We start from the raw sequence: 25073 nt of genomic DNA on the forward strand, positions 1-25073 counted from the left end.
GTCAACAACTTTTCAGACTCTTCTCAAAGGATCATGGGACGATGTATGTCATGAAGTATTGCCAGCAGCAGGGTTTTTTTTAAAAAACAGATTACTTTAGACATGTCTGTTCTGCCTCTTAAAATGAGAACATCTGTAGAAGGACGTAGGTATGTGTTTTTGGTATGATGGATCTATGGGCTTGTCTCGTTTGGAGAAGGATAAGGGCCCATAGGTGCGTTACTGTTGCATTGAGCTCCTTTCCCCTTCTTGATGTAGCTTTCATCAGGAGCAGTGGAGGGAGCTGTGCCTCACGTGAACAAGGCAATGCTTTAAGGGGGTCATGGCCACACTCAGCAACATCAGTTTTCACTTCTGTAAATAGGGAATGATCATCCTCAACCTGCAGCATGTTTTTGAGAAACGCAGACTCCATGGTCTTCCTCAGTGCAGGGAGCTGGACTAGACAACCTTGGGAGGTCCCTTTCAGCCCGACATTCCTGTAATTCTGTGACCCAGGCCTTCTCCTTTCAGAGAGGAAGAAGGGAGTTTCGTAAAGGAGTTTTTGGTAAAAAGGGAAAACAGGCCACTCAAGTAACAGTTAACCTGCTTTCTTTTTCGTTTCTCCTCCTGTGCTTCCTGAGAAACATACGGCAGCCACATTTACAGAGGCACTGACCAGCCAAGGAGGAGAGTACCGGGCAAGGCAACCAAAGGGAATTGGGAGCACCCAGAAGAGCTGAAGAGACTGATCTGCCTGAAGGGTGAGCCTGTAGCAGCAGAAAGTGAAACATATGGTCGCTGGACAGATGCCGGCAATGGGTAGTTCTGCAAGTCCTGAGCTGTTACACCTTTCAAGAGTGTTTAGTAAATGGGATTGTGCCTTAAAAACACTAATCCTATCTAATGCGGATCATCCAGCCTGAGAGTGGTGCATCTAACAATGGTGTCAGCTGGAAGGATCTGATGGAGAATGAAGTAGTTGGGAGGAAGTTATGGTTTTAGTAGGGATACACTACAACAGTGAAGTCCTCTTGACTCCAAATTACTATGAGTGGTTTGGGACCAATAACTATCAGGCAAATAACAATCTTGACATGGAAGCCTATGGGATGAGGGAGCTTTCAGATAAAACAATCCAGAGTTTTTGCAGACTCAACCTGAAGGATTAATTTTGAATACATTAAACTGGTCTATCCTTCCAGCTGGAATGAGATGGTTGATAGCAAGACACTGCAAAGAACATATCTCTGTAGGCAAGTCTATGAGAGCCTTCATCATCATCACAACAAGAGATATCAGTGAACAACCAGGCTCCTTCTCCTGGGCCTATGTTTTATGGTGGCACCTTCATAAAGAAGAACATGATGGGGTGGAGAATTGACTATATACACTTCTTCGAGGGCACAAAAGAATGAAATCATTGCCAGTTGCCCTTCATTGATGATTTTTTTGGGAAGGATAATAGCATTGATACTGTAGACAACCCGGAAGTGATGAACTCGAGCAAACACGCAGGCATTCCAACTCTTGGGACGTTAGAAAATAAAGTAATGCTTCCAATGTGCATCAACCAGGCAAATTTGTTTTCCCATTCTTGCCCTCTGGTGGATTATACAGTGCACAGGGCTACAGGTGAGTTTGTATTTCTGCAAATTCTGCATCTCAGTTTCATCCATATCATCCTGACAATGAAACTACTGGGAACGGGGGCTAGTTCTGACTTCCTTTGATATGGGACATTATGCTTTTTGAATCAAGATTGGTTAGAAGGCTAGATCACAAGAGTTCTCTATCTCCAGCTGGATTCTCCAAGAACAATGAGACTTGACTGGCCATCTTGAGAGATTTAAGGTCGAATTTGCATAGCGATACATGGGAGCTGAGTTCACAAAGCCTGTTATCTGGTAACTATATCAAACACGACACACTTCTCTGAACACTCTGCAGTTGCCACTTGTCATGTGTGAAGATGAGCCCAGGATTTGCATTCTCTGCCTTGTTCTATCATCATCATAGATTTTACCTCTTAAGTGTCATGAGAGCTACGGATAGTTGCATGTTTCTCCCTTCTTCTCATCCTCATTGTGTAGACAGAGACATGTTAAAGATGTACCTTTGTTTGGATAGACCCATCACAAGGTGTAGCAAGAGTGACACTCTGTGCTTTCCCTTGAAGTAATTATTCTTCATTTGCAGACCTGCTGGTTTCTAGGATTGTCATTAACAATCAGCTGAATGCTAAATTACAGCTCAGGAGTTATTAGTGATAGCACTGCACATTGTTTCCAAGTTTACTCTCCTCACATCTCATTTCTACTCCAGCTGAGCGCACACTTCCATATGTCCTTGAAGAGCCTTGTCAATAGCCTGCGATCACACTAGGCTGGGTCCCTTATCCACGCTAGACATTTGCATGTAGTGGTACCCGTGACACAGATTAAGGTTTTGGCATGCTCATGCTAAAATGGCCTTTTACCAGTGCTAGAGGGATGTTAAAACAGTTCAGCACTTGCAGAATCAGAAGTAAAGTCACTTCCTTCATTTAAGAGCTGTGTCCACATGCACACATATACACACAAATATTAGCGCATTATCTATAAACGATCACTGTACTGTAGCTATATTTTATCTCATTTGCATTCTAGCGGTATGCCCTCTATAGCAAAGTTAATGAACTCCAGTTAACACATTCATTTATTCTTAAAATCGCACTCGGTAACAGCCACCTAGCTACAACATACAAAAGCCTTGGCTCTATTGAATGGCTTCTTACAGTCCCATTACAGGATTGGGAGCTCTCAGTCTTTCAGAATGAAAATAAATATTCATTTTCAATAAGCAAACATGATGGTTTAGGAGGGGCTACAGTTTCACTGCCAATATACCACCTCTGGTTATCTGAGCCATACTAGCTCTGGAATAAGCCTGCCTGCATGACATCTGCAAAGGACGGGGAAAAAGGTCAGAAGAAAAAAAATGCAAGAAAAATGGGGGGGAAACAAAGAAAAAAATAATCTCAAAATCCCCTCCCCATCCCTGCCACCAACATTGCCACAAAAATATCAAAGACGAAGTCAGACTTGATGGACTGCTAGTAGGAAAATCTCTCAGGCACCCTTCAACCCGTACCTCACCCACTGCTGCTGCTGCTCTCTCTTCCCCCAGTATTCCTGACTGATAGGCTTAATTTGGCTAGTGAAAGGGTTAAGTTTAATTTATACTGATTTCTATTTAATATCATTCTCTCCCCGTAGGAGCCGGCAGCTGTGAGCTGATTGTACTCTCTCATTATGCAGTCTGTATCGCTAATGGCCTGTGACAAAGGCATGGCATCTTCCAGGCCTTACCCCCGAGAGCCAATTAAACACACATACTCCCTTCCTGTTTGCAGCGCATTACAATGAAATTAAACTGAATTTCAGAATCATTTCCTCCTAAAGACATCTCTTTACAATAATTAATGCATGCTATTCTTTTGCATTTGAAATATTCATCAGGAGTGTTGACTAAAATTTTTCTAAAGCTGATTGCCCTGCACTTTGCAGCGCCTGCTGACACCGTGTCATGAAACCCCGCTGCTGGCATGATACCAAGATCAGTGGCGACACTTGCGGTGTCGCAGCTCCATCATTAATTTTAAAAAGTAAAGCTTTTCTTATGGAACACAAAATAAACAAATGGGTCACAAAGAGGGCACCAGAAATGCAGCCCAGAGATGGCTCAACTGACATGCAGCAAGAGAGGGAATCAAAAAGCCAGTCCTGGTTATGTTTAGAGCCCTGTGCGGATACAAAATTTGTATCTGCATCCGATCCACAAAAACGCTTCATGGATATAAAACTGGTATCTGTGGATCTGCAATACTCTAGTTGTGTTAGGGTTTAGGTAGATGGAAATTTAAACCCAAACCAAAAACCCCTAGCTTGTTTTCCACCCACAAGATTAATGGTCAGTTGGGCTGGATACAGAGAGGACAAATATGCGGTGTGCCTTTAATCTATAAATCAAACAGTACATTGCTACTAATAGAGATAATGGGAACAGAGCAATACAGAGATACTACCTGGCTGGTTTAACATGTCAAAACAACCTCACAAGGTGTCCTGTGGCGTCATTGCACTCTGAGACTCACTCTGGGACCTCGCTATTTTCTGACTGTACCTACAATTCAGAGTGTTGCTCTGCGGCATGAGTGCTCTGAGCAGGAGTGCTGAGCTTGGCCTGTGCACATTCTGAACATTTGCTGTGCTGAGTTTGTTCTACGAAAATCACTTTTCTGCTCAGGAATTGTCAGCAGCTTCTCATTTTCTTGAATTTGTTACTGCACATTGTTCGCCAACAGTTGTGGCAAATAATGCCTGACTGGGAGAATGGGCATGAGTGTTTTCATAGAATCAGAGAATATCAGGGTTGGAAGGGACCTCAGGAGGTATCTAGTCCAAACCCTTGCTCAGAGCAGGACCATCCTCAACTAAATCATCCCAGCCAGGGCTTTGTCAAGCCTGACCTTAAAAACTTCTAATGAAGGAGATTCTACTATCTCCCTAGGTAACCCATTCCAATGCTCCACCACCCTCCTAGTGAAAAAGTTTTTCCTAATATCCAACCTAAACCTCCCCCACTGCAACTTGAGACCATTGCTCCTTGTTCTGTCATCAGGTACCACTGAGAACAGTTGAGATCCATCCTCTTTGGAACCCCCTTTCAAGTAATTGAAGCAGCTATCAAATCCCCCCTCATTCTTCTCTTCTGCAGACTAAACAATCCCTGTTCCCTCAGCCTCTCCTCATAAGTCATGTGCTCCAGCCCCCTAATAATTTTTCTTGCCCTCCGCTGGAATCTTTACAATTTTTCTACATCCTTCTTGTAGTGTGGGGCCCAAAATTGGACACAGTACTCCAGATGAGGCCTCACCATGCTGAATAGAGGGGAATGATCATGTCCCTCAATCTGCTGGCAATGCCCCTACTTATACAGCCCAAAATGCTGTTAGCCTTCTTGGCAACAAGGGCACACTGTTGGCTCATACCCAGCGTCTTGTCCACTGTAACCCCTAGGACCTTTTCTGCAGAACGGCTTCCTAGCCATTTGGTCCCTAGTCTGTAGCAGTGCATGGGATTCTTCTGTCCTAAGTGCAGGACTCTGCACTTGTCCTTGTTGAACCTCAAGTTCAACCTTGTGTTTGAAATTCTACTTGTGTTGGTTGGGCTGAACCTAGAGATTACATGGTTTTGTTCATCAGATTGCTGCTATCGGAGACTGTTTTAGAGCAGGGGTTTCTATTTTCTCAAATGCCTGCTCAGAAATAGTATATACTGTCATGCCAGGAACGGGACCTGCATGCAAACTGTACTGGTGCCATTGGAGACATGGTATCCAGAACAAAATGAATAGTAGAGCTGGATGCGAAACAGTTTTCCTGTTCAATGAACATTTTTGAGATTTCAACATTTTTTCTTGTCCCAAATCAGCAAAAAAAAAAAGTCAAGATCTCAACAATTTTCATGAGCTTCAAATCCAAAACAAAAAACAAAAAATCATTTTGGGTCAATGAAAATGTTTTGTTTAGATTTTGACCAATTTAAGAACATATTATTTTTCTATAATTAGCTTAAATTTCCAAATAAAAAGTTGTTGAGAACTGGAAAATTGGAATTTGTTTTGAAAACGTCCAACCAAAACGTTTCCACAATTTCAATTTTTTTTGAGTCAAGAAATTTGTTGATGCTGACCCTTTCCCATGAAGTTTTGATGAATCAGCATTTAGAAAGTTTCACTGAAAAATTCCTGAACCATGTCCTGCAGTCCTTACTGCAGCATTTTCTGCATCTTCTTTGTTCTTCATTCTACAATCCATTGTTTTAAATACTCAGCCAGGTTTACCATTGCTGATTATGTAAACCAAGCAAGTTCTAATTATGAAGGGTCCAACCTCACTGAAGTCCATGGAAGTTTTGCTGCCATTTTCAATGGAAGTAGGATCTCAGTCCCCTATGAAAAGTGCAAAGTAAGTATTGTTTTTCAGGTGTGCAGGTACTACAGTGAGGGGTCCTGTTTCAGTTCGATCCATGTATACATATTTATCAGCTTCTCAGGCGTGCAAGCAAACAGACTCAAACTCTCTCTGTTGCTTAGGGATGGGGTGTGTTGACTGGTACAGGAACAGTGAAACTGAAGAGCCTATCTGGACCAGCTTCTATTTTTGAAGACTATCACGACCAGGGAGAGCCCACCCACACACAGACAACCAAGGACTCAGCCACACACCCCAAAATGGAGTGATATGCTCACTCCCCACCTACATTCTTCCTACAGCTGGGCACTGTGGCTGTGCCTTGCTTCCAGCCAGATGGGAGAGGGAGGAAAGATCTTCAGGGTGCCCCCTGCTGACACCGATGTTGGCACTGCTTCATGAACCAGCCAGCAAGGGGGCCCTGTGGAACAAACTGACTTCCCCTCCCCTCCTGCTGTTCACGCACACCCCAGTGGGACCAGCACAGTACCTGTTTTGAACCAGCCATCGGGTGTGAAAGCTTCTTTTGTTTCTTCAGGTCTATTCCAGTATTCTCGAAATACTGTAGGCCCCTTAACGAAAAGCTCACCTTCTTTGCCATCTAAGCTGGGGGTCACCTAGAGCAAATGAAGAACGAAGCAGTGACAAATATTCATACCTCAATAGTGATGGCCACCTCAGATTTCTAACCCTAAGCTGCAACTTCCTAAGCAACAAGGCTCAGAGAGGCAGGGAGTGCCTTTTGCACTCCCTTTGATTGTGAGCCATGACGTTCTCGGTCCATCTGCTGCATCTCTTGCTTTAACTGAGAAGCAGAGAGAGGACAAAGTTCTAAGCTTACGTAAGCACCTCCCAGCTCAGACAGGATTGATGTTTATACATAGTTTACACATGCATTGCCATACTGAAAACCCTCATCTAGCTAGTTTGGTACCCAAACCCTGACAGCAGCCAATGGGAGCTTCTTCCAAAATCAGGGAAGCACCTCCTTAATGCATCTGGCCAATCGTGAAACACCATCTCAGCAGGGAAATGACTTCCTGATGGAGATGACCTTACTTTCTGATGCAGACAGGCTGATGACCTTTGCATTTTTTACCATACCTAGATTCATAGGTTCAAGGGCCATACGGGACCATGACCATCTAGTTTAAAGTGATTATTATTCTGTTAAGGTCCTTTTTTTTTTTTTTTTTTTACTCTTGTTAAATTATTTGCCTCAATAATATGCTGCAGCAGCCAGTTTAATTATGCTATAAACTGAATTTAAAAATGTGATTCCTCTTAGGTGTTTTACTTTTGCTACTCAGAAATCTCAAGTCCCTGCTTTTCACCCAGCAGTACGGCTGAGCTGATTGCATCACACAGATGTCAAACGTCTGAGAAGGGATAAGAATTTACGAGTCTAACTCCTCACCGCTAGCCCCACGTTCCCATCCTCCAACCCGAACAAACAACGTCTGAGATGGATTAACTGTCTGCTCCATACGGTGATGATTTCTAGGTTCAGAGACGTGACTGGAAGATGGATACCCAGTTCTGCTCTGACATCCAGAGCTACATGGAAACAAATACAGGAGGGATGAACACTTACTTCAGGAGGTGGCAAAAGTTCTCAGACTTTATAAATCAAAATGCCAAATCTGAAAGTAACCCTCTCTCCTGGAAGAGAGGTTCATATACATCTATTATAGATTTGTTCTCCTGAACCATCCCCTAAGGGGGAAGTGCGTACCACACTTTCAGCAGTAGGATTCTTTCCCTGTTGGGGACTGTCTGTATCTCTCTGGGTCAGCTGAACTTGGCCCTCAATTCTCCAGCAGAGAGCAAGCTCCTTTGGCTTGACAAGCATTTTCCTGTGGTAGCGCTCACCCAGCATCACGGGCCATCTCCTACACCATGACATCAGTCGTGTCTTCTAACTTCTTGTGACCTGTGTTCATAGATTTCCCACCTATCTAATGGTGCATCTGAAATGCCCGGCCTGGCCTTCCTTGCGGAGGGAGCCAGTAGCAGAAGCAGTGCAGCAGTGTGAATGGTTTCTCTCTGACATCATCTGAGGAGCCCGTTGAATGTGAGCATGACAGCGTCTCCCCATCAGTGTATGCGGAGAAGGCTGTTTATTGAGTATGAATGTGGGAGTGGGGGAGAAGAAGATTCCTTGGCAATAAGAAAAGGCTCTTGCTACTCATGTCACAGTTCCTGCTAGGGCAGGTGTCATGCATTGCTCTCGAGCCACCCTTTCCGATGTCCCCAAGATCACCATGGGTGTGCACTGCAGAGACTCACACCCAACCTTCATGAGTTGGCAAGTCAGTTCCTGTCTACTGTGGAGCCTTTGATGGAGTGAAATAAAGATGACGAGAGAAGAGTTGGCCATTAGAGAGCTGTTGCTGACCAGTCTGTGTGTCTGGCAGTGACAGCAGCCAGATTAGCCGGGATAATTTTGTGGGTTGGTGGACGGCTCAGCCTTTGAAATGACAGCTGCAGAAGACACCAGATGCCAGCTGTGCCACTTGGCATTTCTAGCAACCTGTCGCCTGGCATGGGAAAAAAGCGAACTCTTGCCCTCCTGGGGAAGGCAGCAGAAGCTTCTCTTTCGTCCTGTCACGGGATGCTTGGCCCCGTCCTCCAAAAGAGAGCAACCCTGGGATAATTAAGGTAACACCAAATCCAGAGAAATATACTCTGAGAGCACCCTGCAGAAAACACAGTTTAATAATAAAAATAATAATTGGAGATATCCTATCTCCTAGAACTGGAAGGGACCTTGAAAGGTCACTGAGTCCAGCCCCCTGCCTTCACTAGCAGGACCAAGTACTGATTTTTGCCCCAGATCCCTAAGCAGCCCCCTCAAGGATTGAACTCACAACCCTGGGGTTAGCAGGCCAATGCTCAAACCACTGAGCTATCCCTCCCCCCTAAAAGCTGCTGACAGACCTGTGTGCTGAGACAAAATAAAGCAAGACCAAAACCTAGGCTTTTCTGGTAAACGGCCAGGGGGTCTTCAGTCTCTAGGTCACTTACTCAACCTTAGCCTGGGTTACCAGAGACAAAAAGGGATTACCATCCGACAGCTGCTTGTTGAATGAGCTGATGGGTTTCGTTTTAGTGTACACAGCACGAGCACCTCTATCACCACCATGCATCTGACGAAGTGGCTATTCACCCATGAAAGCTCATGCTCCAATATATCTGTTAGTCTATAAGGTGCCGCAGGACTCTTTGCTGCTTTTTACAGATCCAGACTAAATCGGCTACCCCTCTGATACTCTATCACCACTGGCAGTGCTCTGTATCCAATTTCTTTAGAGAGGCCAGGAATGGAAACTGTACCCTGCCGCACTCCATTGGGGTCCCGCCAGGTTAGGTATGAAGCACATTATTGGATAAGGGGAAGGTAGCATGGGGGAAGCTGGCACTGCTGCCTGCTGTGTGGATAATTAGAAGACTTCACTTGGCAGACCTGTCAGTGCAACCTTTCATTTTTTGAAAAGGGACATGAGAAAATGAAAACCAATATATTCTAGAGAGTGGCAGGTGTCCTTTCAGCTGCTCTAGAATGTAAGGCTACACAGACACCTCAGCATTCTGCAAACCTGCATAAGCAAGTTCTATACTGAAGCGACGAATGTACCATGACGATCTCATGAATCTGAAGAATCACAGGAAGTTCGCCAGACAAGATTGGACTTGTCTGAGCCAGAATGGTAACTCATCTGTCCCTAAAATGTATATGGCTTTATAACTGTGAGGATGCAGATGCATAAGAGACAAAAAATCCAGTGACAGAGGTTGTTGTGGGCTCTGCTCCTATACAATCTACTCCTGAGGACCCTCATCATGAATATCCATAAAGGAAGTTTTTCAAATCACTTCGGTACTGTAGCTCTTGCAACACAGACAAGATACTGAAGTCAGTTCTCACTGGTGGGGCTGCTCTGATACGCCCAGGGCCCTGTCTTATGGTGAGTCCATGGCTGTGGCTCCAACCGTGTTGGGGCTTTCTGGGTATTGGGCCCAAAGAAGTGAAATAAAGTCTGAAACATGTAGCGAGTCAGGCTTAGCATCTCCACAAAACTGTCAAATGGTAACAATGGTTCTCTGCTGCAAAACGCCAGAAAGACCTTTTCTTAACCCTGTTTGGTAACTCATTTCCCTAGGAAATCCCAGCTTAGATGCCATGGGTTGTTTTACAAGGAGGTCTCTCTTCACTCCATTTTCCTGCAGGGATAGCTGTGGCATCAGACAACAAAGCAAGTTGTTCAAAGTGATTCAGTGACTCAGCCCAGAGTAGAGTCCCAGGCTCTAACCATTGGATAACACAGCTTCTTACAAATGATGCCAAAGAAGCGTCACTTTGGCTTTAAAAATAAACATTTCTCAGCAGACATGCTCCAATAAAACCAGTCTGAATTTCAACTGGATCTAAGCACTTGAAGCTACAACTCAGCTAAAAATCTAAAAGACAGAATATATATTATCCCCACACACATGCATTTAATTAATGGTCTGAGCCCCTGAAGTCAAGTCCTTCAGCTGAAAGGTTACCCCTCAGTTCCAGAAAGGTGGATATAGGAGACACTGAGAACGACTTTCAAATTCACTAGTAGCTGCATTTGGTTCATCTGCTGCTCCTACTTGATTTGATGTTTTCTTTTCTTAGATGTTGAAACAAAGACTGATGTAAATCAGGCAACATCAACTTCTTTAGGCACAACTCGTCCAGCACTCTACAAAGAATAAGTTGTGCTGCATTGCAGTGCAGGAATGGGCCTGGGCATTTTTACCTGTCCTTATAAAAGGTCTTTGCAGAACACGTGCCATGTCCCAAAAGGAAGGGAGGGTGTATATCTTTAGCTGCATGGATGAACAATCCAGCGTAGTATTTACCTGCACACTGCTCCTCCTTGCATGAATCAAACCTTGAACAGGCTCCAAATTCCTTGTCATATCAACTCAAATTTTGGCAGAGGCTCAACCTACATCTTATCTGGAGCAGAGCTCCTTGGCAGCAGGCACCTCCCTGTTGTGTAATTTAATGATGTTATGGCTGGCTTGCAAACAGTAAAACAGAAAGGCCGTGACGTTCTCTTAATAGGATTTTGCTTGCTGAACTCAGAATGTCACTGGCACTGCTCCCCAGCGTCCAAAGAGGATGCAAACCACTTGAGTGCCAGCAGCTCATGTTGCTGGAAACCAGCATAAATTAAAATTCAGGGTTCAAGGTACTTATCAGTTACAACTGCTCACCTTTGCCACAGGCCCAAATCATAGGTATACACCAAGCCGAACACACTGCTACATGTTTCAAATTTTGGGCTTTCACCGCAGCATCATACAGCTAGCTCCTCACTCTGTGAAATCTCAAAGGTATCCTCTGTTGATACACTGGATCTAAGTTACACACAGCTGCTGAAAGCATCCGATCGCTAATTGCATAGATATCCTATTCTCCAAGTGCCATATTTTAATGCACGTTTCAACTGCTTTGTATTCTAGCAACTTTAACATTCAGACAGCATGCCCTCAAAGGCTGGCGTCTGATAGCTTTACACTGTAAACCGGATTCAGCAAATTGAACTGGACCTGCAGACGCACTAGATAAGATTACATTTTCCACACATAAAAATAAAAGGCTGTAATAAATCCGCTGAAGGAATAAATCCAGGTGATTATAAAATGCGTATTTTCAATGCTTCCATTTTACCTCTTCATTAGCCGGAAGCAACAGTGGTTTGTAAATAGGTGGGAGTTCCCACTTGATGCACGCTGCCCCTCTCTGTAGGGAACCACTGGAGAGGAGTTTACAATGGACGTTAATGGAGTTAGACCTTTCAGCAGGGGTAGCCTTGCACTATGGAGAAAAGGGGTATTGCACAGTACCAAAGACAAGCTTTTCACACAAAGCGCGAAAGTTGAACGTGTGTTTCAGTGGAGTCCCGCTAACGCCCGACAGCCACCCCTCACCAAGGGTCGACAGGTACCCTTTTCCCAAAGAAGTGCCAGATGCATACAGCTCACAGTCCATAGGCTGCAGGTGGGGCAGTCTTTTTGATAGGCCTCGTAAAATCTTCTCACGGGGAAAGGCCAGCTCCAAGAGATCTTTTGAGGCCCGTGAAAGCAGCAATCCCTTCCGGAAGCCTTTATGATGTCCATAGATGGTAGGTATGAGTGTGTTACACCTGGGGGGGGGGGGGGCAGGAGGAGGAGTGAGCAGTGGAGGGGGATGGGAGGGGTGAGAAGAAAGCTTTTTTCTACTTCCAAAGCTTGAAGCACTTCACATCTAGCACATTTCAGGCATTTCAGATGGATAAAGAGTCTGCCTTCCCTGTCCTTTTTGGTGCCCCCAGTCTCCTGTCCTTTCTCCTTTGCCTCTTTTCCACACCACCTGCTTCTTCTCTATGTGCCCAGTGCCTTCACACCCTCCAGTGAACCCCCTTCCTCCTGCCTCTGCTGCAGCCCTCAAACCAAAACCACTGAGCAAACTCCATGGGTACCCCCATCTCCTCCTCCCACTTCGTCACCCTGGTTTCCTACCCTCCTCTCCATGCCCCTCCATACATACCATCCCTCGTCCCAGACTCTACTTCTCAGCACCAACCCCCTAGTTTCCTAATCCATCACCCGGCACCTCTGGCTCAGCACTTCCCCGATTCAGTCGCACATCAGGTGCTGTGTATGTTTGTGACACGAGCTCCGTGTAAGTGTGGTCTGGGCTGTAGCTGCAGGTCCCTCGAAAATTCCTTGTAGCAATACAGTCCTTTGTAAGTGAGATGGTCTACATCCTACTTCCTCCTTGCTTCCTGGCCTAGCTCACTGATCTCAAAATATTCAGGCCTCAAACACAATATAAACAACATGTTTCACTCATGGACATGGGATTTATTGAAAGCAGGATGGGACCAGTGTTCCGGCTGATGCTTCTCATTAACAACAGAGCACAGTGGGAACATCTTACATAGAGGAGAGACTTCCCCCACCCACAGAAAAAAATCACTGTAAGCAGCATTACCAGCTCTACAGTGCACTGCACTGAATCAGTTCTGGGCTTTCCTTTTCTTTCACTGGAAATTGAGTCTTTCACTAGATAAGAAGCAATTATAAACAAGTTCCTCTATAATTACAGTACAATGAGTGTCATGCAACACAGAGTGCTACCAAATAGTGACCTTGAAGAGAAACCTGCTTTACAGGAGAATCTGCCTATGCTAATTAGGACCTGCTGAGATTCAAACTCAGGCATTGTGCACAGAAGGCAACATCATCTCAGCACACAGTAACTGAAGACAGTGATAATGCCGATGTTTTCTAGTGGGACACATGTCATAAATGCACCAGCTGTGCCCTCCACGATCACTGACACAACATGAAAAAAAGCAGCAAGATCATTTAAATTTGAAAAAAATGATTCTTAACAACATAGTCCCACTTCCACAATCAGTATTGTACTGTGCTGGCTAACCAGGCTTGGGGCGTTTCCTCACATTACATTTGTAAGTAAGTTATTTTGAACCAAGAAATCATTAAGCAATCCTGCCTTTTTTTAAGTGTCTAATAGGGAGACAAAAATTAGGACACGTGCTATAGTTATTTTACTAACACTCTCACAATTTCTTATTTTTTTAAAAACACTAGACCATGGGGAAAAAAAACTATTTGTAACAGAGCAAAAATTGTAGCTCAGACCCTTTGTACCTACTGTACATGGTATGGCTGTACAATACTGGTCACAGAGCTGTCTCTATGTACTGTATCACACAGAAAACTAATTAACCATATGCCACTGCAGAAAAGCGCTGCATTTGGCCAATAATACCACCCAGCGGAGCTATAAGAAGTCTTTAGTACTGGGAGCTCACTAGCCAACGGCTGCTTCTATTTCAGTGGCTGCTTCTGCACGCTCAGCTCGATTTCTACACCTGCAGAGCAATGTTTGCCCACAAGGCCTAGTTTTAGAGCTCAACATTTTATTTCAATGACTTTCTCTCTGTCACCCACCACCTCTTGCCACATCCATCCCCAAGCTCTCGAGCTGGGCCGGAGAGCAGGCAGAGCCTATGCAAAGCCTCGTTTACCATGTTGCTCCACACCTCAATCCTTTCCGAAGAGCTTCCATGCATTTTGCCCCCTGGAGACATTCTCCAACTCCTCAAAAGGGCATTAACTAACCTTAAGATTCCCAAAGTCAAGAGTGACTGCAGATCAGCATGCTACTAATACATGAAACCCTTACTGTAATGCCTAGCCACCACCTAATAACCCCTCCCCAGCCTAGCTATACAGACAGCCCAACATAAGTCCAGACCAAGGAGGTACTAGCCTCCCATTTCCCTTCGCACAGATAGCCAGCTTGATGGGTCTTCATTCCCAGTATCTACTGGAGGGCCAAAGGAGTGGAAAGCCAACCTCCCTCTGTGAAAGGGGCAGGCTGGACCAGTGAACTCTGCCTGAAAGTGCCATCTGTGGAAAGGGAGGATGGAGTGCATGGCTCATTCCATCACCAGCCTTTCGCCGAGGGTGCCAACTGTGGCTGTGGTTTTGGGATGCAGGCTCCTGTCCTCTACAAAGTGGTCTGAGACCATTAACTTATTTGCAGAAACCAGCTATCAAACAGCATCTTTTAATCACTATCTACCTGGGCCAGATTTCAGCTGATGTCCTAGTGGTAAAAGGTTCGCTAGCATATTACCAGTCTCCTAGGCAATCAGGTTTCACACAGATACATTCATAATTAAACATTCCCCATTAAGTTCCATGTTTTTGTGCAATCATTATCTTTTCTGTGAGCACTGAGTCCTGCAGCATCCTGCAGAAGGCAAGCAAGAGGCAATTTTCTTCTTGCTGGAGGAAGGCAGATTTCTGCTCCGTAGGGAGAGAACATAGAGCAAAAAAACCCCAAACCCAGACTAATCTACAAGGCCACATTTCACATCTGTTTTTGCCATGTTAACTCTTCATAAAAGGACTGGGAATAACACAATCAATTTACTTTTCATTCTGGAAGGTTATAAACTTAAAAACAAAGGGGCAAAAGCAAGACTGACTCGCAGCGTTTTCACTTAAAAACAAACCCTGCACTTATAGCAACTGCTATGAAGTTTGAAACACAAAATGTTTCCCAGTGATGCTGATCTTTAGAAGTTACTGCACTGATTCATGCCAGATGATCTCGCAAGAACCATAGTAAACAACCAAGACGGAGAAAGGTCAATCATCTTTGCAATTATGTTATGGACAAAAAACTTCTTGATCTACATTAACATCATAAATGAGAAGTGTAATATTGTTCCAGAAATGCCAACAGCTCCATGCTTCACAGTGCTGTCTTTCTTGTTTGCAGTCTTCAGAAAATAATAAATGAGGCGAGATGTCAGCACATCTTCCCACCTCCTGTGTGCTGTTCATTAGAGAGAGATTTTTGAGGTGCACTTGCAATGCCTGTTTTGATTCTGCGCTGGGGGCAGGCAGCCAGTCTCTTTGAGAACCAGGCAGAGAATCAATTAACATCCTGCCACTGTTTGCTGTTTTTCAGAAGCCTTACTGAGAAGTTGAGGTGGACAGACAGGATATGCTTCAGGTGGTGGCCCCGCAGGTCAATGTGTAAACCGACCTTTGCAATCTGAGCTATGTCACAAGCACAAGTTTGACAGGTCTCATCCCAGCCCATCTTCAAGAAAACACAACTCAGGTCATGTTCCACCCACTTCCCAACCCCATTCTGCCAGTGACCCCCGCCTCAATGCCCGCTCAGCTCCCTTCCTCATTCTTGAGGATTTTTTCCTTGTCTACCTACCAGAATGCCCTCGTGATCCCATTCACCAAGTCATCACCTGGTCCTCGCTCAAATCCATCCCAAGGACTCACCTTCTCCTACCTTGTTCACAGTAAGTTAAATGCAGGCACCTCAAATTACTTCCTCATGCACTGTCTGCCTACCCACAACATGCCTGGCTCAAGCCAATGCTAGCAGCCCCTCCCTTTCACTCGCACTAAATTCACTCACAACACGGACAAGAGAAACTTTAAACAAGCAAATCCGCAGTCTGATTTTTCTGAATGGGTCTCAGATCACAAGGGATGAGAATTGTTTGAGAGCTGCATGAAACCCTAAGCAGCCTGGAGTGTTACCCCGTAACTCCAGCAAGGATCAATCTGTGACCCAAGAACCTCTTACTGTCAACTGGAAAGGGGGTGCAGAGGGGTTACAGGGCTCTCTTGGGTCTGGCATGTACATGCCGCTGCACCATAGGGTACCACGAGGTCTCAAATAAAAGCTGGTGTCACACTGGCCATCAATATCATTGCAAAATGCCAAGTACAGAAGTTGTGCAAGAAATTCTGTATCTACACTGAAAATCCTGTTCTTAAAGTCTGTGTCTAGAGACCAGTCACCAGCAACGATGAAAAACAAGTTCTGTCTCAGACATGAAATGTTTATGTTCTAGCACAAGGGGACTCCTGCAGGGCCTGAAAAATGGCTGGGAATCATTGGAGAGCTGCACTAAAAGCTCCGTGGCCTAGAGCGTAATCCCCATAACACCAGCAAGGACCAATGCGCTCTGGGATTTCCTCACGCTGCACAATGTGGATTGTGCTAGCAGGGGAATTTCAGGGATACAGTGAATAATCGGAGCCAAGGCCCATGTTCTACAGGTCAAGCTTCCTTAACAGAATAAAGGACAACGACAGTAAGTGGAGTTTCTTACACATTTCCTCCCTCTGTCCCGACTTCCAGCTCCTGTCCCATAGCCACACTTCGTTCCCTTGCTCCACCAATCAGTGAGCCAGGGACTAGCTCCCTCTCAAATTGACTCCCAGGCTGTCTGTTGCACCCCAATAGCAGAGGAGACGTCTGGCCTAACACAAAGCCACATGCAATGTATCACAAACGACGCCCAGCAAACAATATTCTTTAAAAATGCCTAAAGATTTCCCAACAGTGATGGGTTTGCAGCTCCCACTGGTTTTCATAATCAGAAACACCACGCAAGTGTCAGGCTGGGAAGGTATTTCAGTTACGAATATTACCTCAAAGAACACTATCCACACAGGTGCTTACAAGCTTCCAAAACTACTGCATCTTAATAGAGTTGCTACTGAGAGCTTTGCAACTCTACCCAATTGCAGCTGAGCAGACGAATGCAGGATCTCCTCTCAAGGAGATCATGTATAGTCTCCTTTTCATTTTAAACGAGCCCTGCAAGCTGCCATCATCACATGATCACCTTCCCCAGAAAGAGGTTTCTCTTCTTTCCACCCACTCACGAAATCACTCCCTCAGAGAAAGAGGCTTCTGCTTTCAACCTGCAGCATGACGTGTCCATCTACACAGGAGAAGACTGCTCCCCTCTTCCACTCCCATGCTTCAAGGAACAGACCGGTGCCCTCTGCTGAAACATACAGAAAATGGCTGTCCCCGCCAAACTATAACTCATCCTCATACGGAAAAGTCTGGCCCCCCCTTCTATCCATAACACGGAACTCCCGAGAGAAGGAAAAATACACCTCCCTCATTCGCAGTAAGTGCAATGTTTAATAAAAGAAAAGCACTGCACGTGTCAAAAATGTGTCCCAGGGCAGCTAGAAAGGAGAACAACCTGGCCAGCTTTCAGGATAGTAAAATACATGGCCTGACAATATTTGCTCCCTAATAGGGTAGCAACTCCCCTCTGTCTTAAAGTATAAACAGCCAATTTCATTTTTAACATGCATTTAGAAATACGGTTTACGGCTTTGTAAACTCAGGCCCCTTAAAGAAATCAGCAATCTCAGGGGCGTCTTCCCTCTCGAATGCACGCAGCCCAAGGCATCCTGGGCATGCTGGAGAGGACGGGTGGCCTTTTAAAGTCCAGTGTCTAGACAAATGGCATTGCAGGGCTCCAGGTGTGACTGCCGCTCAATGATTCCTGCTCAAAGCTGCACAGGTTAGAAATGTAAAAATGTTGTTTTTAGTGGTCAGTGCAACAAACTCTCCCCGAGACCCTTCCGTTACACACCTCAACATCAGGAATCTGGAATCTGCATTCAGAATGTAATCAGGGGAGACCCCAGCTCCCTATCCTAGAGCTGGGTTGGATCTGCAGGGCTAGCTGGAGAGAGAAGGAGCAAGAACTTACTGTTGTCAGAAAAGGCAGGAGATGCAACTGACCATACAAAGAGAGCAGAGCCAGACATTACGCTCCCAGGGGCCATGTAAACACCTGGAGAGACAGACAGAACCAATCATGCAAAGATACTTTTCTGACCATGCTCTCATCTGGGGCTCAATCCTGCAAGGTGGTGAGCACCACCACCTTGACTGGCATTAAGGGCGCTCAAGCCCTCAGTATCTTGCAGGACTGGGTCCTTGAAAGGCATCCCTGCAAGGAAGCCTGTACTCTTCACAGGTGAGCTCTTCATAGGGGGTGTCAGATACCTTGGTAACCAAGCAGCCCCTCCCCTGACTCTGTGAAGATTTTAGATCAATACGAACAAGACACACACCTCTTGTGTGACGAACTGGGAAAGTTCTTAATGTTTTCTCTGAATACTGTATTGGTGCCTCAGTGTCCCCATGGCAGTTCTTAAGTATCTGGCAGAGCAAAGGGCCAGTGCACCTAAATGCCTGACCCTCTGTCTCCTAGCAACTGATGGCCTGGGCCCCTCCACTGCAAAGTTGCCAGCTGAAGGTGTTGGAGACAAAGGGATCAGGTGACCTCCTGGCCCGGGAAAGGAGCTGAGCAGAGAGGAGGGGCTGGGAGGGTTTGTTAGTCTGGAGCTGGCTGGGGTCAAGGGTGGAGGGCAGACCTGGGGGTCTGGCTCACTGCCCCCCAGAATGGACCCAGCCGAGGGGTCCGGTTCGCTGTATCTACAAGCTCTGTTTTAGACCCTGTTCCTGTCATCGAATAAACCTCTGTTTTACTGGCTGGCTAAGAGTCACGTCTGACTGCAAAGTGGGGGTGCAGAACCCAGTGGCTTCCCCAGGACCCCGCTGGGGTGGACTCGCTGTGGGAAGCGCACAGAGGGGTATGCTGAATGCTCCATGGAGAGACCCAGGAGGTGAAGCCGTGTGAGCGTCTTGCCCTGAACAAGTCTGCTCCAAGGGAGAGGAGGCTCCCCAAAGTCCTGCCTGGCTTGGTGGGGAGCAGTTCCAGAGCATCGCCCGGTGACTCCGTGAAATGTACATGCTGACAAGGTGAAGGCACAGGGGACAGCCCCTGATGGTGGGATGTGTTATCTGGTGATGACCCACAACCATGCAACTCCTCTTCTGTGCCTATACATAGGTGTAGGCAGCAGTCAGCATGCTCGTAACAGATGGCAGAGACCTGAAGGGGGGCCAGGAAGAGGGGCCAGGAGACACTGGCGGCTATGTGGGGAGGAATGGCCAGCGCAGTGCCGTTTCCCATCCAGAATGACAGCTTGCATATGGATAAGCAACGAGCTAATTACAATCTTGAAACAAGGGAAGCAAAGCCCCACTGCTGGAGCGTCCTCCGGCTGCCAGCTCCTCGCGACCCATACATCCCGTGTAGCTCTCTTTGCAGCCTCATCATAAGAAAATTACTTGCCATAAAAGCCCTGGTTAGAGTGTAGCATTATATACAGCTGTGAAGCCATTTATCTATTGATAGACCCCCATTGTCAGGGACTGGGGTTGGCTCTCATGTAAGTGAGCAATTTGGAAGAAAAAAACCCTCTCCCCACCCCCAAATAAATAAATAAATAGAGAGAGAGAGAGAGAGAGAGAGAGACAATACCCGTTACGCTTACAGGGTTTATAGGCTTGTGCCAGCTGGGAAGCTACAGCCTATGAAATATGCATTGCACGGAACAAACCAAACCAAAATACTCACTGGGGGAAAAAGTAACCCTTTCCTATCCACGCCACAGGGGAAGCCAAAGCCCTAGGGTGAGCAAAGGTCACAGGTGCAGGATCAAAGAAAAGTAGGAAGGAAGCACCCAAGTCTAAAGAGGAAGCATTAGTGGGGGGTTAGAAGGCCAGGATAGTCGTCCTCTTCCTCTTAACCTCTCTGGTTATACTTAGCACTGAATTAGCACTGCACATACATCTAACCCAGGGCTGGCTCAACCCCACAGGCATAATGGGTAACTGCCTTGGGCAGACAATCATTCAGTGACTGCTTCTTGTGCAAGTGCTATGGCCTCGATGGTGGTGATGGCCTAGCTTGTCTATAGCAGCAACAGGTTCAGAGCTGCCGCTGTCACAAGAGACCAGAAACCGATCCATTCTAATAATCAGAACTGGGAATTCTGCAACTCTTCTCTGAAGATCTCAAAGAAACAGGAACCCCTGCAGCTCCTAGTGAGGGATGTCCAGAGATTGCTTTACCAACCACTGAAATGAAGCCACTTCTCAGATGGAACGTGGCAGCGGTTTAACAACATTTAGCAATGCTACACAACTGCTTAGGAGAGGAAGTGACGAATACAATGTCAAATCGGAAGAGCAGAAGACATTCAGGGAGCCAGACTTAGCCATGACACCTGGGTTTATACACCTGTTCAGGGTGCTTAAATACTAAAAGGAGTCAGGACCTTCTTTGCTTGTTTCACACTGCACCCTCAGCACCTGTTCAGGACCGCCTCAGAGGGCAAGCTCCACCTACTGAACCAGCACTGCCTAAAGCACCTAGGTTCCTCTCAGAGTACGCTGCAGGAAATCTCCTTTAACTTTGCATTCCCATCACACCCCAGCACGTCAGAGGGGTTTTGGTGACACACTCACTGGGGTTGCCAGGTTAATGGGCTAAGCCACATTTGCTGAGAATTTATTATGGGGAGAAATGAAAACTATGAAAGCAAAACCTGTTATTTTGGCCTTTGCCATACGAGGTACCACTTCACTGTACAGCAACATGTCCAGGAAAGAGATGTAATGAAGTGCCTTGGCTCTCCAGCAACACTCTGGGAGCTCGTGTGAACAGCCCTGGGCCAACAGCGATGAAGAAACCAAGAGCCGTGGAGTTGATTCTGAGAGGGAAATCTAGGTGACGTGCATTGATAAACAGCCGGCATTGGCAGGAAGTGATACGAAGAGTCAACCAACAACAAACCCAACCCAGAACTGCTCTTCTCAGACTCTTCCCGCTGAGAGCAGAGAGGACTAGAGATAATCACTGGGGTTAAAAGAAATCCTACTGATGCAGCCGTATGTATGAATGGAATCCAACACTCTAATGAAGGGAAAAGGAAAAAAAAAGAAGGAACAAAGAGATGCAGCAAAGTTTCAGCTAAGTAGATTATTGATCTTCAGGGCATGCCAGAAACCAACTTTGCAAATTACATCAGTCCCCTCGCTGCAATATTACACAGTTACCAGACTGCAAAGTGGAAATGTTCCCTCACCATCCAACACTACCACACCCCCCATACCCTTCCCTCTGTACCATCTGTGGTGGATGAGATAGTATTTCATCTTTGAGAGATGTCTCCGAGTTCTGTTTGCATCCCTCCCTTCAGCAGGAAACACAAAAGTGTCTGAAGGGAGACTATTTAAGAGAAAACAACACAACCTCTCTTGCATTTAACAAGATGAGGCCAGCTATGCATGGCATTGGGAACAAATGGCTCAAAGGAACTCTGTCATCTTGCTTCCTGAGGATGGGATGGCCAAACACAAGCAGGACAAGGCAATGACCTTGTAACACTTTGTACAGCTAAGAAAAGAATCTGTAGCAAACAATTTACTTGGCACATGCAGCCTCTTTTTGCTGCTTGTGGAAAACAGAGAGGACGGAATGGTTCTGATTATTCATACGGCACAGCTGAAGTTTGGCTGCCTTGCGGACAGCCCTGATAGTCTGACTACCCCCAATCAGAGGGATCACCTTCTCATGGGGAACAGGGTCAGAGGATCATTGTGGGCCTAACCATCACAGCTTCTTATTAGCACACCCCACAGTTAGTCACTTCCAGCCCTGCTGACACCACCAAACTCATCCCTAACCCTCTGCATGCTCTCCAATGTAGTGTATAATGTACGTAAGGGACATGCCTTTCAGCACAGCCTGATGTCCCTACAATGGCCAGGAGTTACATTTCTATAGCAGCAGCATTATTAGTTGTATAGTACCACTGAAGAGCACTCTGCTTTTTATATAGGAGAGGTCCTTGCCCTAAGTCAAAGCAGAGAATGTGCAAGTGTTTTACACTGTTATGGCTGCTTTGAGTGTTTATTTTCTAGAGCGGGATGAGCCGGCCATTATATGACATTTGGTCATTTTTCACATTATCAACATCAAAACATCTAGCAGTGCCCAGAGCTAGGATGGGAGTTTACGGATGGATTTAGCAATCAAAATCAAATACATAAATAAATGGAGAAGGATGGGAAGCAACCTCCTTTCCTATGTTGTGTGGGGTTCGTTCTTTAACCTCTACCTGACTCCCATGTTTATTGTTCTTTAACTCTTATCTATCTGCCTTTTTTCATTACTTTGCCCTTGCCTGACTTCCTTTTCTTTTTGGCTTAAGTCAGAGGTGGGCAAACTTTGTGGCCAAGGGCCACATCTGGGTGGGGAAATTGTATGCAGGGTCGGGGCATGGGCTTGGGGTATGGGGTATGGGAGGGGTGCGGTGTGCAGGAAGGGGACTGGGGCAGAGGAGGGGTCTGGGGCGTATGAGGGGGCTCAGGGCAGGGGGTTGGGATGCAGGAGGGGTGTGGTGTGCAGGAAGGGGACTGGGGCAGAGGAGGGGTCTGGGGTGTATGAGGGGGCTCAGGGCAGGGAGTTGGGGTGCAGGAGGGGTGCAGTGTGCAGGAAGGGGACTGGGGCAGAGGAGGGGTATGGGGTGTACAAGGGAGCTCAGGGCAGGGAGTTGGGGTGCAGGAGGGGTGAGAGGTGCAGGCAGGGGGCTTAAGGCAGGGAGTTGGGGGGACGGAGTGCAGGCGGGGTTCGGGTTCCAACCTGGCGTCGCTTACCTAAAGTGGCACCGGGGTGGCAGCGACGCGCACTGGGGCCAGGGCACGCTTCCTGCCTGCCTGCCTTGGCCCTGGCCCCGCGCCGCGCCAGGAAGCACTGCGGCCCCTGGAGGAGGGGGGCGGAGGGCTCTGCATGCTCTGCCCTGGCCACACCTCCAGGTACCTCTCCCAAAGCTCCCACTGGCCACGGTTCCCCATTCCTGGCCAATGGGAGCAGCGGGGGGCGGTGCCTGGAGGCATGGGCAACGCACACAGCCCTCTGCCCCCCTGCCCGGGGGCTGCAGGGACGTCGTGGTGCTGGCCACTTCTGAGAGCAGAGCAGGGCCCAGGGCACCACTGGGGGCAACCCCGTGGTCCAGATCCAAAGCCCTGAGGGGCCGGATCCAGCCCACAAGCTGTAGTTTGCCCACCCCTGGCTTAAGTACATAGATCTCAAAGTCCTCAGTACATGTTAATTATGGCTCTTAATCCTCCAGTGAGGGAGAGAAGTAAATATTTTTATCCCCATTTCACAAAAGGGGGGAAAAGAGGCACAAAGAAGGGAAGTGACTTGCCGAGGTGGCAGAACCAGGGTTGGAACCCAGGAGTCTTGGCGTCGGAGTCAGAATCCTGAACTCTGGGAGAGAATCATGGTGGTCAGGAAGCCTCATCAGCTAACCAGATCCCGCGTTTCATCGCATATAAACAATGCTCAGCATGTTTCCCTTTGATTGTTGGGGGGAAATGGGGATTTGAGTCTTTTCTACTTTAAGCATGTTTCACTGAAATAGTCTCTGGTGATATAAATTATTAAACAAACGTGCACCCAGCACCCAGGCTCCAGCACGTCAGCCCAGGAACACGCATTAGTTGAGGCATTCAGTGTGTCACTGCAGGCAGGAAGGAGTTAAATTCTGTTGTTAATTTAGGACATACACACACTTTTTCTCGGTCTCTGCCAAGGCCACTGCCGTTTCCAGCAGAACAGGTGCATAGTGAGAGGCTCTGAGCTCATCAGGTGACTAGCACCTGGCGGACAGCACAGCCATGGACTATGAAGTCATGCTGCTCAGGCTGGCTACTTCCACGTAATAATGATATTAAACTCCTGACATCTCAGTGATTTTATCTATGGAGACATGCATTCAAAGCAGCACCCACACTTCCCAGCGTGGTCACTTCCTGACAACTACAGTAGTACGCTGCTGCACTCTGCCATTGGAAATAGTCTGCTAGCAATGGGACAGACTGGAGATACCTGTAAGTATCAACAAACAAAGCCATCTCTTCGTTCCGCCCCATTAGCACAGGGGCTGCTCAAAGGACAGTCTCCCTTCCAGTACTCTGAAACTTCCAGCCAGGCTATGGAAAAAACAGATTGAAAAGCTGGGCAAAGGGGCAGTGTGTGAGAGATGGGGACAGCTGTTTGGACTCACTCTAGAAGAATGATCAGGAAAATACCCAGAGGCAAACATCTCCGTCTCCCTGTGCGTTCGGAGTTAGACATCTTGCAAACTCAGCAGAACATTCAAAAGGCCCTAGGGAGACTTTGATGGAAAGTCAGCCTCTAGCCAGGCATCAGCTAGAGGCTTGGGGCCAATTTCAGAGCTGGGGTAAGCAAGTGCAGCTCCCAGTGACTGCAAATGAGCATTCAGACTTCGATACGTGCTGCGACCGCTTACATCAGGGCTGAGTTTAGTTGGCAGGATATACAGTACGTGGCACCGAATGAGGGACATGCCTAGTGACGGAGGACCGGGAGGAGGTGACAGGCAGGTGCAAAGGGATAAATGATGGCCCCTGGTGTGTAAGAACGATACAGAGTAGTGCAAAGCCTCATTTCCCCGAAACCACAAGGGGACGTGAGCCAGGCGTGAATGACTGAGGTTTAGCTACATGAAGTCTGGACTCCCATTCTCCTCTGCTTCCCCTTCAAATAAAACCAGATCCAGAGCCCCACGAGGACTAGCAGATAGCCCGGGTGTACAGTCAGCCTAGCTTTGGTCCAGAATATTGCAAAAATCAAACAAAAACCACATATATTTCGTTCACCTGTACATTAAAAACAGTGACCACATCTCAACCCGGAGGCAACTGATTCCTGTAATGGGCAAATGAGTCTCATATTCTAGATCTAATTCGTAAAGAGCACTGGGATTCTTCCGGGTGAATAGT

At 46.7% G+C, this 25073-nt stretch overlaps 1 protein-coding gene and 1 long non-coding RNA gene across 6 annotated transcripts in view; one reads left to right on the top strand and one right to left on the bottom strand.

The window, feature by feature from the left end:
- The window catches only part of ACSF3 (acyl-CoA synthetase family member 3), a 117184-nt gene that overhangs the window by 44967 nt on the left and 47144 nt on the right, over positions 1-25073 (bottom strand). For all 5 annotated transcript variants that reach the window (XM_050922657.1, XM_050922659.1, XM_050922656.1 and 2 more), the window contains one exon: positions 6486-6612. In XM_050922657.1, coding sequence (XP_050778614.1) covers positions 6486-6612 — 127 coding nt within the window. The remainder of the gene's footprint in view (positions 1-6485; positions 6613-25073) is intronic.
- Positions 1-25073, top strand: part of LOC127034143 (uncharacterized) — a 150270-nt gene that overhangs the window by 43903 nt on the left and 81294 nt on the right. The window lies entirely within an intron of this gene.

Source organism: Gopherus flavomarginatus, chromosome 14, assembly GCF_025201925.1.
Source record: "Gopherus flavomarginatus isolate rGopFla2 chromosome 14, rGopFla2.mat.asm, whole genome shotgun sequence".
NCBI classification, from domain to species: Eukaryota; Metazoa; Chordata; order Testudines; family Testudinidae; genus Gopherus; species Gopherus flavomarginatus.